Here is a 12,468-nt window from a genome sequence, read left to right on the forward strand (position 1 = left end):
TCAAAAGGGAAAAATATATTACAGTAATTATAACCTTGAGATAATAAAGCATGATATATAAGAGAATTATCAATTTAAGAGAAAAGATTGTTTATTAAAACATAAAAAATACAAGTCACAAACTAGCAGAAAATATGTAAAATACATATAAATGACAAATTGTTAGTCTCTAGAATATAAAATGAACTATAAATCAGTATGAAAAAGGCAAACCAGAAGAAAAATGGGAAAAGTCAAAATAGGACTTCACAAATACCTGTGAATGAATGACTAATAAACATTAGAACATGCTCAACTTTATTAGAAATCAGAAAAACTCCAATTGAAAGCCACAAGGGCATACCATTTCATACCTGGCAGAGATGAAATCTGATAGTATCAAGTGTTGGCGAGGAAATGGACCAAGCTTCTAAACCACAATTACTGTATTTCAGTGTTTCTCAAGCCTTTCTCATTATCAAACCCCAAAGAACCATTTGAGACATTTTTTAATACTCCCCCACTCCATTTTAATACCACACAGATATACCACATGTATGTTATGACCCTCTGGAAGACCACTAACCATTGTAATATGTAAGTGTTTTTTTTTGTAAGCTCCCCTCCAAAGAACCAATTTTCACCACCTTGAGGGTAACACTGTACCCGTTGTGACAAAATCACTTTGGAAGCCAATTTAATATTAGATATCCCATTAATAAGTAATTCCATTTGTAAATGTAAATGTTAGGTGAACTTAAAGAGCAGTCAAACCAGATGCAAATTGAAAAAGCAGATAAATGACAAATAACAAAGATTTCAAAGATTGTTAGAGTATGATTACAAATAATGGGAATTTCTACAAATGTTTTAAGTACTAAAATAAAATGCTTTCCTAAATGCCTTAAGTTAGAGAAAGATTTAGCATGTGATTTTCCTGGCAGAATTACATCATAAAAGTCACTGCGATAGGTGGGACCTTTACATTCCTTACGACAAGCAGAAAATAAGCCACTGGACTCACCTCTACATTTTCATCTCCCATTTCTTGAGGGGCATCAGTATCTGGTTCAATCACACCTTCATTGTCAATTTCTGCCAAAGTTAAAAAAATGATAGTAAGACCTGTGATGCTCCACATAGCAGCCACCAGCCACATAAGACTATTAAAAACTAATGAACTATGGCTACTGCAACTGATAAGCTAAGTATTTTACTTTATGTTAATTTATTTAAACATATTAGGGAAATAAAAATATCTCCTTATTAAATACTACTGTATTGTTTTGTTAAAATTATATTTCATTTTAACTGTTGCATCACCAGAGGTATTTATCATTATCTTATCCTAGAAACGTCGGCAAGTGCACAGTTTCTAGTATTACACACACACTCCACTGACTTTGTGTCAAAATGATTCCATTCAAATATTTTATTCTACACATCAATGTACTCTAATGTTTTAAAAAATATTTTATGCAGATAGCACAAATTATAATAATGATGTAACTCATAATGAAGTATTTACTTTTTAAATAAATTTTAATTTTAAAATAAAGGCACCCTGCTAATGCAGACTCAAATGCCAAAGCTAGCACTATAACCAAAACAGTAAATAAGAGGTATGTCATAGATTTCATGACAACTGTAATTTGTTACAGCAAAGCAAAACAAAATAACTGCTCTATATAAAAAACTTTTCAAAATAATGGGCATTAAGAGACATTTTTAGCAAACAGAGCAAATTTAATGTTTCCTGTTGTCAAAAAAGAATGAAACTGAAATTAGCTACCTGAAGTCAGAATTATCTCAAACAAAAACATTTTAGTCAATTTTTAATGGTAACTGAGCCTGTCACTTTGCCTAATCATAAAACAGCTTAATTCATACAAAAAAAAAAAAAAAAAAAAAAAAAAAAAAAAAGAAGGAAAAGCTTTTGGATGAAGTTGGTTAAGACATTATTATACTAATGGAAATTTTTAGAAAATTACAAGACTAAAAAAGATATTTCACAAAAAGTGAAAGATCTTCAACTAAGCCTCCAAACAAGAAGCCCTTTCTAACAGTACCAAAGTTCACTTCGTTCAAAATTTGAAAAATTACAAGTACTCTTCTTTAGCTTTTAGACAGATTCTATGAGTTAGGAGACTGCCCATTTAGTATCTGGGATATGTGTTTATAGTTTCAAAGGACTTCCAAATTTAGGAAGAGACTTTTTGTCAGTTTGCAGCCTAAAAAAAAAGCCCAAACAGAAAAAACCAAACTAATGGCATATCATCTCTTCTAAAAGGAACAAGTTTTATCAGTGTGTGTACAAGTACAAATAGGAAAATTATTTTTTGGTATTTGATTCAGTTATTGAAAAACTTAAAAACAATTTTTATCTTATCACTGGATCTTATCAAAAAAAATTTTTTAAGTTCATTTATTTTTGAGAAAGACAGAGACAGTGTAAGCAGGGAAAGGAAAGAGAGAGAGGGGGAGAGAATCCCAAATAGGCTCCATGCTGTTAGCAGAGCCTGATGCAGAACTCAACTCATTAAACTGTGAAATCCTGACCTGAGCCAAAGGCTTAACCAACTGAGCCACCCAGGGGCCCTTGGAAAACTTTTACCAAAAAAAAAAAAAAAAAAAAAAACCAAAAAACAAAAAACAAAGGGGGGGGGGGAACTTTTACATATATTTAAAACTTGGGTATGTTACCCAACTTTTTCAACTACAAATTTCATTAAATTTGAATATAGATCAAATATTTCCAAGAAAAATATAACCTCTAATATCTGCATTGAAATGTGCTGTAAAGATAAAAATACACTCTGGATTTCGAGATGTCGTATGATAAAAAGGAAGATATTTCACTAATAATTTCTCCATATTGATTACATGTTGAAATGCTAACATTTTAGGTTTGTTAGTTTAGATACATTTATTTGAATTTCATCTGTTTACTTTTTAATTTTTTTTAAATGGCTACTAAAAATTTCATTTCATGTGTAGCTCAGCTACATTACGTTTCTATTAGATAGCCCTGATTTAGTCCATTTAGTAAAAATCAGCACCGGATCTTATCATGAGGTTATCAAATACAAACTAACTACTACCTCCTCACCTAGATCACTTTCCTCACTTGATGGTTCGTCTGTCTTTATGTTTTCCTCCGCCTTCTTACTATCTGTTTTTTCTTCCTAGCAAAGGGAAGGCAAACAACGCTTTCAGTATTTAATAACACACCCAATATATACACACTAATTTATAAAAACTTATATGTAAACTGTTCACATCCGTTGTTATTTCAGTTGTTAATGCTCCCTTTCTTGTTCTGTTTTGGTAAACTTTAGTTCTGTTTTCATTTCTTTTTAAATCAAATATAGGTCCAATCCTTCATCCAAACATTTTAGACGAGTTTTAGAATTTAAAAAATACTGCGTTATAGAAGCTAATACAAATGCATATCCCACAGTTATGTTACACCCTCAACAGGCACTGTGGTCTACAACTCTCCATAATCAACACATTACTTCTGCAAAAGAAAGTCTGAGCATTCATAATAAGTGGGATAAAGACTATAAATAGCCTCACATCTGTTTAGATTATGCTTTACACCCAAACAAACTTACTAAAAATCTTCACAATTTCAAGGGTTTTTGAGTTTGGAATTCCAAATAAGGAGCAATGGAACTATAATACACAAATGATGAGAATTCAAAGAATTTCAAAGTGCACATGACGAAAACCAAATTTCTTTCCCATTCTGTAAGTAACCGCTGTGATTTCTGGCATATCCCATTAGATATTCTCAATGCATATATATAAGACAGCTCTGCACTTTGACCTTTCCATTTAATGATGCTGTGTATCGTAGGCAATAGATCACAATCAGCACACCCCGGTCTATTCATACAATTGTATTAGTAAAATTACATAACCAGTTATTTAGGTTTCTCTTTGTAATTCTTAAAAATTGGAATCAAAGCCCTACCTTATTACAAAATATATGTTGAGACTACCATATGCAAGGTGTCAGATGCTTTAGCATATACACTGAATAAGACCAGTTAGAATTCCAAATCAGAATATTTTGTCACAAAAATATTTTAGCAGAAATAGATTAAATATAATTTTGTCTTCATACACGTTTACCACATGGTAAAATATCCTATTTCGGTATCCTACCAAAAGTATCCTATCAGAAACTACTAAACTCACAAATGATTCCTCTAAAAAAAGAATAACTACTTTGAAGGCTTTTGCCGAAGTTCTCTTATATCACTTGCTCAAAGACAGAACTTCTGATTTCATATCTAAATAGATAAACCTTGTTTAAGGTTCTAAATGATAAAATAAATTTTCTTATCAACTTCTAATCAGTAAACTTGGGGATTTTAGACATAAAAGCCCAAAATAGGAGAAATAAGAATTCTGAAGGAAGCATTCTTAAGAGTATACCCACCCCCATCACTAAATTTCAGCTACTGCCAAACTCCTCCTGATCTTACTCACCTTTTTGGCAAATATGTTAAAGCAACATCATGACTCATAACTTAGAAATATCCCTGAGGTGGTATGGCAGAAAAACTTAAGAACTACTGATTTGGGCTATTTTTCATTTATTTTGCAAGTATTAATTAAGTACCCACAATACACAAAACCCTGTGCTACGTGCTAACCATAGAATGACGATGAAGACTACAAAATGCATACAATCACAGAGCTTACCACCCACAGGTCATGCATATAACACACACAGAACATTTACTCCCAAACGTGGTGAACGTTCAACCCTGGTGTTAAATCAGATGCCAGACACTTGATGTCCGAATAGAAATTTTACAAAGATCTTATCTCCAAGAGATCCTAAAGAAACCAGGAGTGGTAATTTGAGAGCAGCACTTTAAAAACACCTGTAAGATACTTCATATACAATTTTATTGCTAAACATACAAATGAAATTCATAACTTACCTTGATATTGTCTTCTGATTTAGTTTTATGAGTAGCAGGTGGTATTTTACCCCCCATGCTTGAGGAAGATGAGAAAAAAGATACTTGTTTAGAAAACTAAAATTCACTGAGCCAAGCAACATTATTTACGCTGGAAAGAAAAGACACAGATGATTATCTTTTCAAACCTTTAAGAGTAAACTCAATTAATTTGAATGCTTCAGTATTTTTTCATCTTAAAATTTTATTTATTTAGCAAACTGGTTTTTTTTTTTAACTTTTTTATATTAATTTATTTTTGAGAGACAGAGAGAGACAGCATGAGCAGGGGAGGGGCAGAGAGAGAGGGGGACACAGAATCAGAAGCAGGCTCCGAGCTGTCAGCACAGAGCCCGATGAGGGGCCTGAACCCACGAACCATGAGATCATGACCTGAGCCAGTCGGACGCTTAACCGACTGAGCCACCCAGGCGCCCCAATTTAGCAAACTGGTTAATGAAAATCTAACCCTTTCTTCGCCTCACTTAGCCTAATGAAAACATAATTACATAGCTGGTCTGTGCCCATTCCCAGAAGAAAAGAGTTTCGCAGAAAACACGTTAATGACAAAATCATTTGTACAGGTATACTGAATCCAAAACTTCAACTTTAGTAAGAGCTCACTTAAATCCAAATAAGCAGTTTATGAAATGATTATGAAATCACAGTATAATTCAAAATGTTTCCTCCGACTGGGACCTACAAGGATTCTTTCTGCTTAGATTCAAATGCCCCTCACAGTATAAATTTTCTCCTTATCCCTTCCCACAATCCACCGATTAATACTTCCCCTTGGCCTTGCAAGTCCTTCTTTTCCAAACATTCCAAGGCAACACCATGAATCATACACAAATAACTTTAATACAAGGAGGAAAAAAAGCTTATGAAGAATTAGTGCTATATGCTCCATTTGGGGCAGACTCTGAAGCATATGGGCCCCAGGAAGCAGTCCAGTGACTAAAATGTTAAATGGGGGGCGCCTGGGTGGCGCAGTCGGTTAAGCGTCCGACTTCAGCCAGGTCACGATCTCGCGGTCCGTGAGTTCGAGCCCCGCGTCAGGCTCTGGGCTGATGGCTCAGAGCCTGGAGCCTGATTCCGATTCTGTGTCTCCCTCTCTCTCTGCCCCTCCCCCGTTCATGCTCTGTCTCTCTCTGTCCCAAAAATAAATAAAAACCGTTGAAAAAAAAAAAATTAAAAAAAAAAAAAATAAATAAAATGTTAAATGGATTAAGGGCCTCCAGGATAGTGAAAGCTGGAGATCACGAAGACTTAACTAAAAATTTGCCTTGAAAAAAGATTAACTTTCATGTAAAATAGGAGACATATTAACTTGGAAAACAAAAAGGAATCTACTTCAGAACACCCTTAAGGATTGATTCTTTAGGACTAGAGTTCTATATCCATGTTTACATTCATTTCAGGTGGGTGGAATTTCTGGACATAGGGTATGTGTATGCTGGATTTAAATGGATACTGGTTCCCCAAAGTTCTACCAATTTATATTTCTATCGGCGGTGCCTAAGAATTCCAGTTCCACAACTTGGCCAACACTTAGCTATTGTCCGTCTTAAATTTTTAGTCATTTTGATAGATGTACAGTGGTATCCCATTGTAGTTGAGTCTCTTTTCACTTATTTATCAGCCATCTGCATAGCCTTTTTTGTAAAATTCAACTCTCCTCCAGCTATTAGATTGTCACATTTATCTGTAGGTGTTTGTATACTCTGCATACAAGCCCTCTGTCAGTTTTATGTGCTGCAAATAGCTTCTCTCACCTGTGGCTTGTCTTTTCACTTACACTGGAGCCAACAAGAAACAAAACTAGAAATCTAAAACAGTAAATGCAGGAGCACCTGGATGGCACAGTTTGTTAAGCATCTAACTCTTGATTTCAGCTCAGGTCACAATCTCAGGGTTCTGTGAGTTCAAACCCTTCAACAGGCTCTGCGCTGACAGTACAGAGCCTGCTTGGGATTCTCTCTTTCCCACTCTCTCTACCCCCACCCCGCTTGTATGCTCTCAATCTCTCTCTCAAAATAAGCAAACAACAACAACAAAACAAAATAGCAAATGCAATAACAAAGTCTGGAATTTCTTGTTAAGCACCAATCAAGAGAAATGTGCACACTTTTCCCATTCTGTTCCATGTAAGTTACAAAAAAAAAAAAAAATCTTCACTTAGTACCTTTCATAACAAAATTCTTTAAAATTCTAATCTACAGAGAAACTACTTTTCAAAAGAGCACAGTAATCAAATGGCAGTTCTTTGCAGTTAAATTTTAATGAAGACACATGGCCTCTCTTAAGGCCATGTTTTTTCCCTAAGTTTCGAAATGCAACATTCAGGAATGTACTGAGGTACACATTCAAACGCAGCCGTGACAGTCTAACCTACATTAAAATTTGGGGAAGGGCCAGTCTTGCCAAGAAATGCGTTAAGCTAAATCTAATCCTCAGGAAAGATGAGACAAACCCAAATTGAGGGAAATTATCCAAAATAATTGGTCTGTAATATGCAAAACTGCCAAGGTCATGAAAGTCAAGAAATGACTGAAGAATTCTTTCAGAATAGATATTAGGAGTCATAAACAATAAAGTACAACATGTAATTCTGAGGATTTGATAGCATTAATGCAGGATTCTTAGTTTCCTAAGTTTGATGATTACATTGTACAGACTGTCCTTGTTTGTGGGAAATACACAAAGGTGCTGGGGGCACAACACTGGGAATAGTTTCAGGAAACATATCGTTTGTATCGTACTTGCGATTTTCCTGCAAGTTTCAAAAATTTTATTTTTTTATTTTTAAAACTGGAGGGGAGGGAACACAAGGTTTATTCACAAGCTACATACAGTTTCTCACATTCTGAATTCTAGTTACCTGTCCGAAGATTAACACCAATTTATATGTACAGAAATTTCATTTAATGTTTCCAAGATTTAAAACAAGCTAGTTCCCTGCCCAACGGTGCAAACTGGACTTTGCCAGTATAGTCTTTTATGTTGCCAACTAGAGCTAGTGCAGAGACCTTCCTCATACGGAATCACACAAGACCTCATTCATAATTCCCTTAATTTGATACATACCAATTGCTTTAAGCAATAGTTACTTAGGCACCTGTACAAAAACACTGGGTGTTACATTCTAAACTCATTGAGACTAGAAATGCAACCTGTTCATTTAATATATTTACTGAAAAGCCATATGCCAAACACTGTGGAGATTAGAATACAAAGATACTCCCTTTGATCTTAAGTTACCATAGAATGAAATAATAAAACAGTGTCAAACAATGCTGCTTCCTCTAAAAAAAATCCCAAAACATATTTGTTGAAAAGATCATAGTCTCCCAGGATCCTCAATGACTAATAAGACAAAAAAATTTCTGCTTCGTATTTCCCTTTGTCCCATTGAAAAAGCTCTTGTTGGGGCATCTGGGTGGCTCAGTCTGTTGAGGTCAGCTCAGGTCATGAGATCACTGCTCATGAGTTCGAGCCCTGCATAGGGCTCTGTGCTGACAGCTCAGAGCCTGGAGCCTGCTTTGGATTCTGTGTCTCCCTCTCTGTCCCTCCCCTGCTTGCACTGTCCCTCTCTCTCTCTCTCAAAAATAAACATTTTTTAAAAGGAAAAAAAAAAAAAAAGGAAAGGCTGTTAAATAAATTCTTAACACCAAATAAAATTTTAAGCTATAAACAATGGTAGAAATTCTGGCAAATAAGCAAATAGACTAAATAAATTGTTCTTTAATGTCTAAGCCAGGGTACCTACAACTAATCTAGTATGAAGAGAGAACTCTGAAATGGTTGCAACTTGGGGAGCTCTAAAAGTAGGATTAGGCTTAGGAATATTCCTGGGCCCAGAAATCTCCACATTCAGCCCAATCTTCTATAATCCTGCACTTAAGAAGGATGACGTGAAGTCAGAGAGAAATTGATGTACTTCAAGCAAAGGCCTCAAAGCCTACAAAAATTTTAATTTAGATTAAAATAAAGAGATAACAAAAGCTTCAGAATAGGGCCCCTACACGTGCCAAGATGCCTCATCCCATAATGAAACCAAAAATTTAGGATGCCACATGAAAAGCATAAATGGAAAAAAAAAAAAAAAAGTATAAATGGAACCAGGAAAAAAATCCTGGAATTACCAATGTGAAATGTTAAAAAAAAAAAAAAAAAAAAAAAAAAAAATACATTAGGTATTTTCTGGAAATAATGTCTGACAATATTTTCCAGACCTTAAACTGGAATTCTCTACACAGCCATAATCACTCCAGCACCAGTTACATTGTTTTTAGGGACGTTTTAACCTTTTCTTCACAGCTCCCTTTTTCCTCTTGAGCAGTGGAACAAAACATTGTATACACTCAGTATAATGTTCACTCTTGATGCCAAGTATTAAACTTCCCTGTGGTATATATGCCTGCTTTACCTGGAATTTTAGAAACAACTTAATTGTAGGCTCTTTCCTTTAATGACTAAATGTAAGAGAATAAAAGCATACTCACGTGTCAAGTGAGACACTGAAATTGTCAACTTATTCAGCAAGAAGAAAGGACCAAAATAATCTAGGCCTAAATTCCTAGTCCTGAAATTAGCATCTTGTAGGTTTTTCTGTTACAAAACGGTATTCTTGTTAGCTATTGTCAATAATAGTTACGTTACTACAGTAAGTGTTCTCGGAATCTTACACTAATAGCATGAGCAAAATCTTACAGTAGTTCAAAAACTGGAGAAGTAAAAGACTGAGAAGCTTCTCAGAGAAAAAAAAAATTATACCACTATATACACCGTTGACAAACTTTAACTTAAGCTTCTTCCTTAGAAGAGTTTGTTGAAAAAAACATTCTTTCAAGTATTTGGTAATCGCGTGTTCCTCCTCCCCTATGAAAAGATCAGTGTTCAGAGTAGTACCTCTGAGTCACGTTGCCTTGCACTGTCGCTATTATCACCATGAGGTGCGATTTGTGCCTGTGTTTCATCTTTTAAATTCCTCACCACTAATAGTGATTTTTAAAAATCATTTCGGGGAAGATTTCCCTTTCTCCCTTAAGTTCCCCTCCAATATGCAAAATATTAATCTCTATTATATGGTAAATATTACGACAAATTTCGGTATTTATTATACTGTTTCCAAGCATCTGGCACAACGCCTACTCAATTCCGCGCACGTAGCGAAGTACTCCAGATTTAAGAATAACAAGAATAGATCATGGTTACATGCTGGTCCTTGAAAAATCATTTTTCAAGTGTTAAGTGTGATGGCACTGCTACTACGGAGATACAGTAAGTGATTCCCAAAATAATTCTACGCAGTTAGAATCGCTGTAAATTTAAAGGTAGCCAAACAGTGTTACCATTTTTATTACAACTCATTATATAACAAGTTATCATTATTACAACACTATTTAAAGACGTAGTGCGTAAAATAGTTATGTGTCACCGAGACCTTTTAAACAGGACGCCCGAGATTTCAAGAAAACTCTACGCGAAAGAGAAATCTTGCAGCTCCCCTTCCCCACCACCACCACGTCTACAGTGTCCCAAGTCCCTGCGATCGTCTGCATTTATATTTGGATCAAGACACACCCCGGACGACCTCAGGGTGAGGGGACCCAGCTGTGCCCACCCCACCCCCCCGTCCCCGCCTCTGTACTATCTACGCTTCCCGGTCCTCCATTAGTCCCTGAAGTCGCCTTCCTTTCCTGGCCAGGGAGAGCCACAAAGAGGAGGCAACTCAGCAGGCCTCGCGGCAGAGCTCCCCGCTCGTCCTCCCCGCGCCAGCTGCGGCCCAGCTCCCCCTTCGGCCGTCCCTCTTCCCACCCCCAACGGTCCTCGGCCCGGGTCTCACCTCTCCACCCACTCCCGCAGGAAGCGCATTTCCTCGGTGTGCAGAACGCTCGGATCCTGCTTACACATTTTCACAAAGGCCCGAAGCTCGCTCACTTTGCGGGGGTCCATGGTCCAGAGGCGACGGCGGGCGGCGGGCGGCGGACGCAGCTAAGGTTGCGGCCCGATTCCAGGCGCAGGTACTAGCCCAGCGTCACCGTGGGGAAGGGGGCGGCTGCCGCGAGACAGAACAGACTAGAACCTCCCCGGCCGCTGGCTCCTCCTACCCAACGGTCTCGTGACCCCGGGTCCTTCGCCTGTTCATTCCTACTCCCTCCACCTCTGCTCCTGCGCACTGCCTAGAACCTTCTAGAAGTGTGGCTGTTCAGGCTGTTGCCTGCCTGTACGCCCGCATTCTTATATTCTAAATGCTGACCCAGTTCTCTGGGTGCCTCAATCCCCCCACATGGTGCTTTTAAGAAGACGAGAAATATCAGCCCCTGCTGGCAGTCATTTAGAATCGGACATCCTATGCGTACGGGCATTTAATGGAGCACGACGACCTGACGCCAAATGGGCTCTCTGTCAGGAAGGCAATCCTAGCGCTAAGGCGTGACGTCATCATTCTGCGCCGCTGGGGAAGGAAAGCCCCGCGAGCGGCGCCGGCCGGAAGGGGAGGGGTGTTTGGCTTGGTTTCCTGGCGACACAGCTCGGCGGCCCGTTGCTTCTCTGGCTGTTTTCCTTTTATCCTTCCTGCCGCGTGAGCGAGGCCGTCATGTCTTGGTTGCTCTCAGCAGCTAAGCTGGTTCCCGCCGTAGCAACCGCCCGCTGCCTCTCAGGTTAGACTCACCTCCCACGGTGTCCCTTCCGGGGCTTGCTCTCTGAGAAACCTGAGGCGCCCTAGAGGAATCCAAGTTGGTCTCAGGGAATCCCTGGTTCGGCGGACCATTCTCGTGCTGGGGCTTCCACTCCCAAACCCTTTGTGCGCTCCTCGGATTTCTTTTTTACCTGCTGCTTCTGGAAAAGGGTGGGCCCTGTTCTCCCTACCGTTGAGGTATTCTGGGAAGCTGGAATGACTGCCGAGAGAAAGTGTGTGCCATCCCCCAGAGGGGCTGTCTTCAAAGTTACTCGGACTCCCAGACGTTGTCTCAGTTATCACTTGCTTAGGTGACAAAGTGTCTCACATCAAGTAGCTCTTGCTTTTGTTAGGTTATCGAAAATCCTGTTTTCGTGTTTTCAAAGAGTGGCTTGAGAGCTGTCTACAGAATATACAAGAAACATGTTTAGTAATACAAATCATTTGAGCAGTTCCTCTCGGAAGAGGTAATGCTTGGAGATACTCCCTGGGCTTTTCAATGTCTGAAAGCCCTGTTGGTAAAGGCAAGATGAAGGAGTCCAGGAATAATGGGGACCATTCTTTCAGGGTGTACCCTATCGTGAACAATTAATCTGATGAACATAAACCTCGATCAGTGAAAGCTGAATTATCTACCCTGCGGGCGGATCTGCCATTGGATCGTATTTCAGGGTTTTTGGCCAATAGGTGAACGGTGTGTGAACCAGAGCATGTGGTATTTGAAATCAAATCTATGTCTTGGAACATATTTGTTACATTGATGTACTTTAATTTATTGAAAATGGGATGGTAATTATATCAAGATTTCTTCCTGTAAAAAATAAAAAA

At 38.0% G+C, this 12,468-nt stretch overlaps 2 protein-coding genes across 3 annotated transcripts in view; one reads left to right on the forward strand and one right to left on the reverse strand.

Annotated features, from left to right (window-relative positions):
• The window catches only part of ST13 (ST13 Hsp70 interacting protein), a 32,004-nt gene extending 20,920 nt beyond the window's left edge, over positions 1-11,084 (reverse strand). The window contains exons 1-4 of the mRNA XM_060656261.3: positions 10,807-11,084; positions 4,941-4,998; positions 3,089-3,164; positions 1,004-1,074 (exon numbers count right to left, since the gene is read on the reverse strand). Of these exons, the coding sequence (XP_060512244.1) occupies positions 1,004-1,074; positions 3,089-3,164; positions 4,941-4,998; positions 10,807-10,916 (315 nt within the window). The 5' untranslated portion in view covers positions 10,917-11,084. The remainder of the gene's footprint in view (positions 1-1,003; positions 1,075-3,088; positions 3,165-4,940; positions 4,999-10,806) is intronic.
• Positions 11,085-11,339: 255 nt separating this feature from the next.
• Positions 11,340-12,468, forward strand: part of XPNPEP3 (X-prolyl aminopeptidase 3) — a 75,867-nt gene continuing 74,738 nt past the window's right edge. The window contains exon 1 of one of the 2 annotated variants that reach the window (XM_078449420.2): positions 11,340-11,623. In XM_078449420.2, coding sequence (XP_078305546.1) covers positions 11,560-11,623 — 64 coding nt within the window. In that variant the 5' untranslated portion in view covers positions 11,340-11,559. The remainder of the gene's footprint in view (positions 11,624-12,468) is intronic. The other variant, XM_078449419.2, reaches the window with a different exon arrangement.

Source organism: Panthera onca, chromosome B4 (assembly GCF_046562875.1).
Source record: "Panthera onca isolate mPanOnc1 chromosome B4, mPanOnc1 haplotype 2, whole genome shotgun sequence".
In the NCBI taxonomy this organism is placed as follows: domain Eukaryota; kingdom Metazoa; phylum Chordata; class Mammalia; order Carnivora; family Felidae; genus Panthera; species Panthera onca.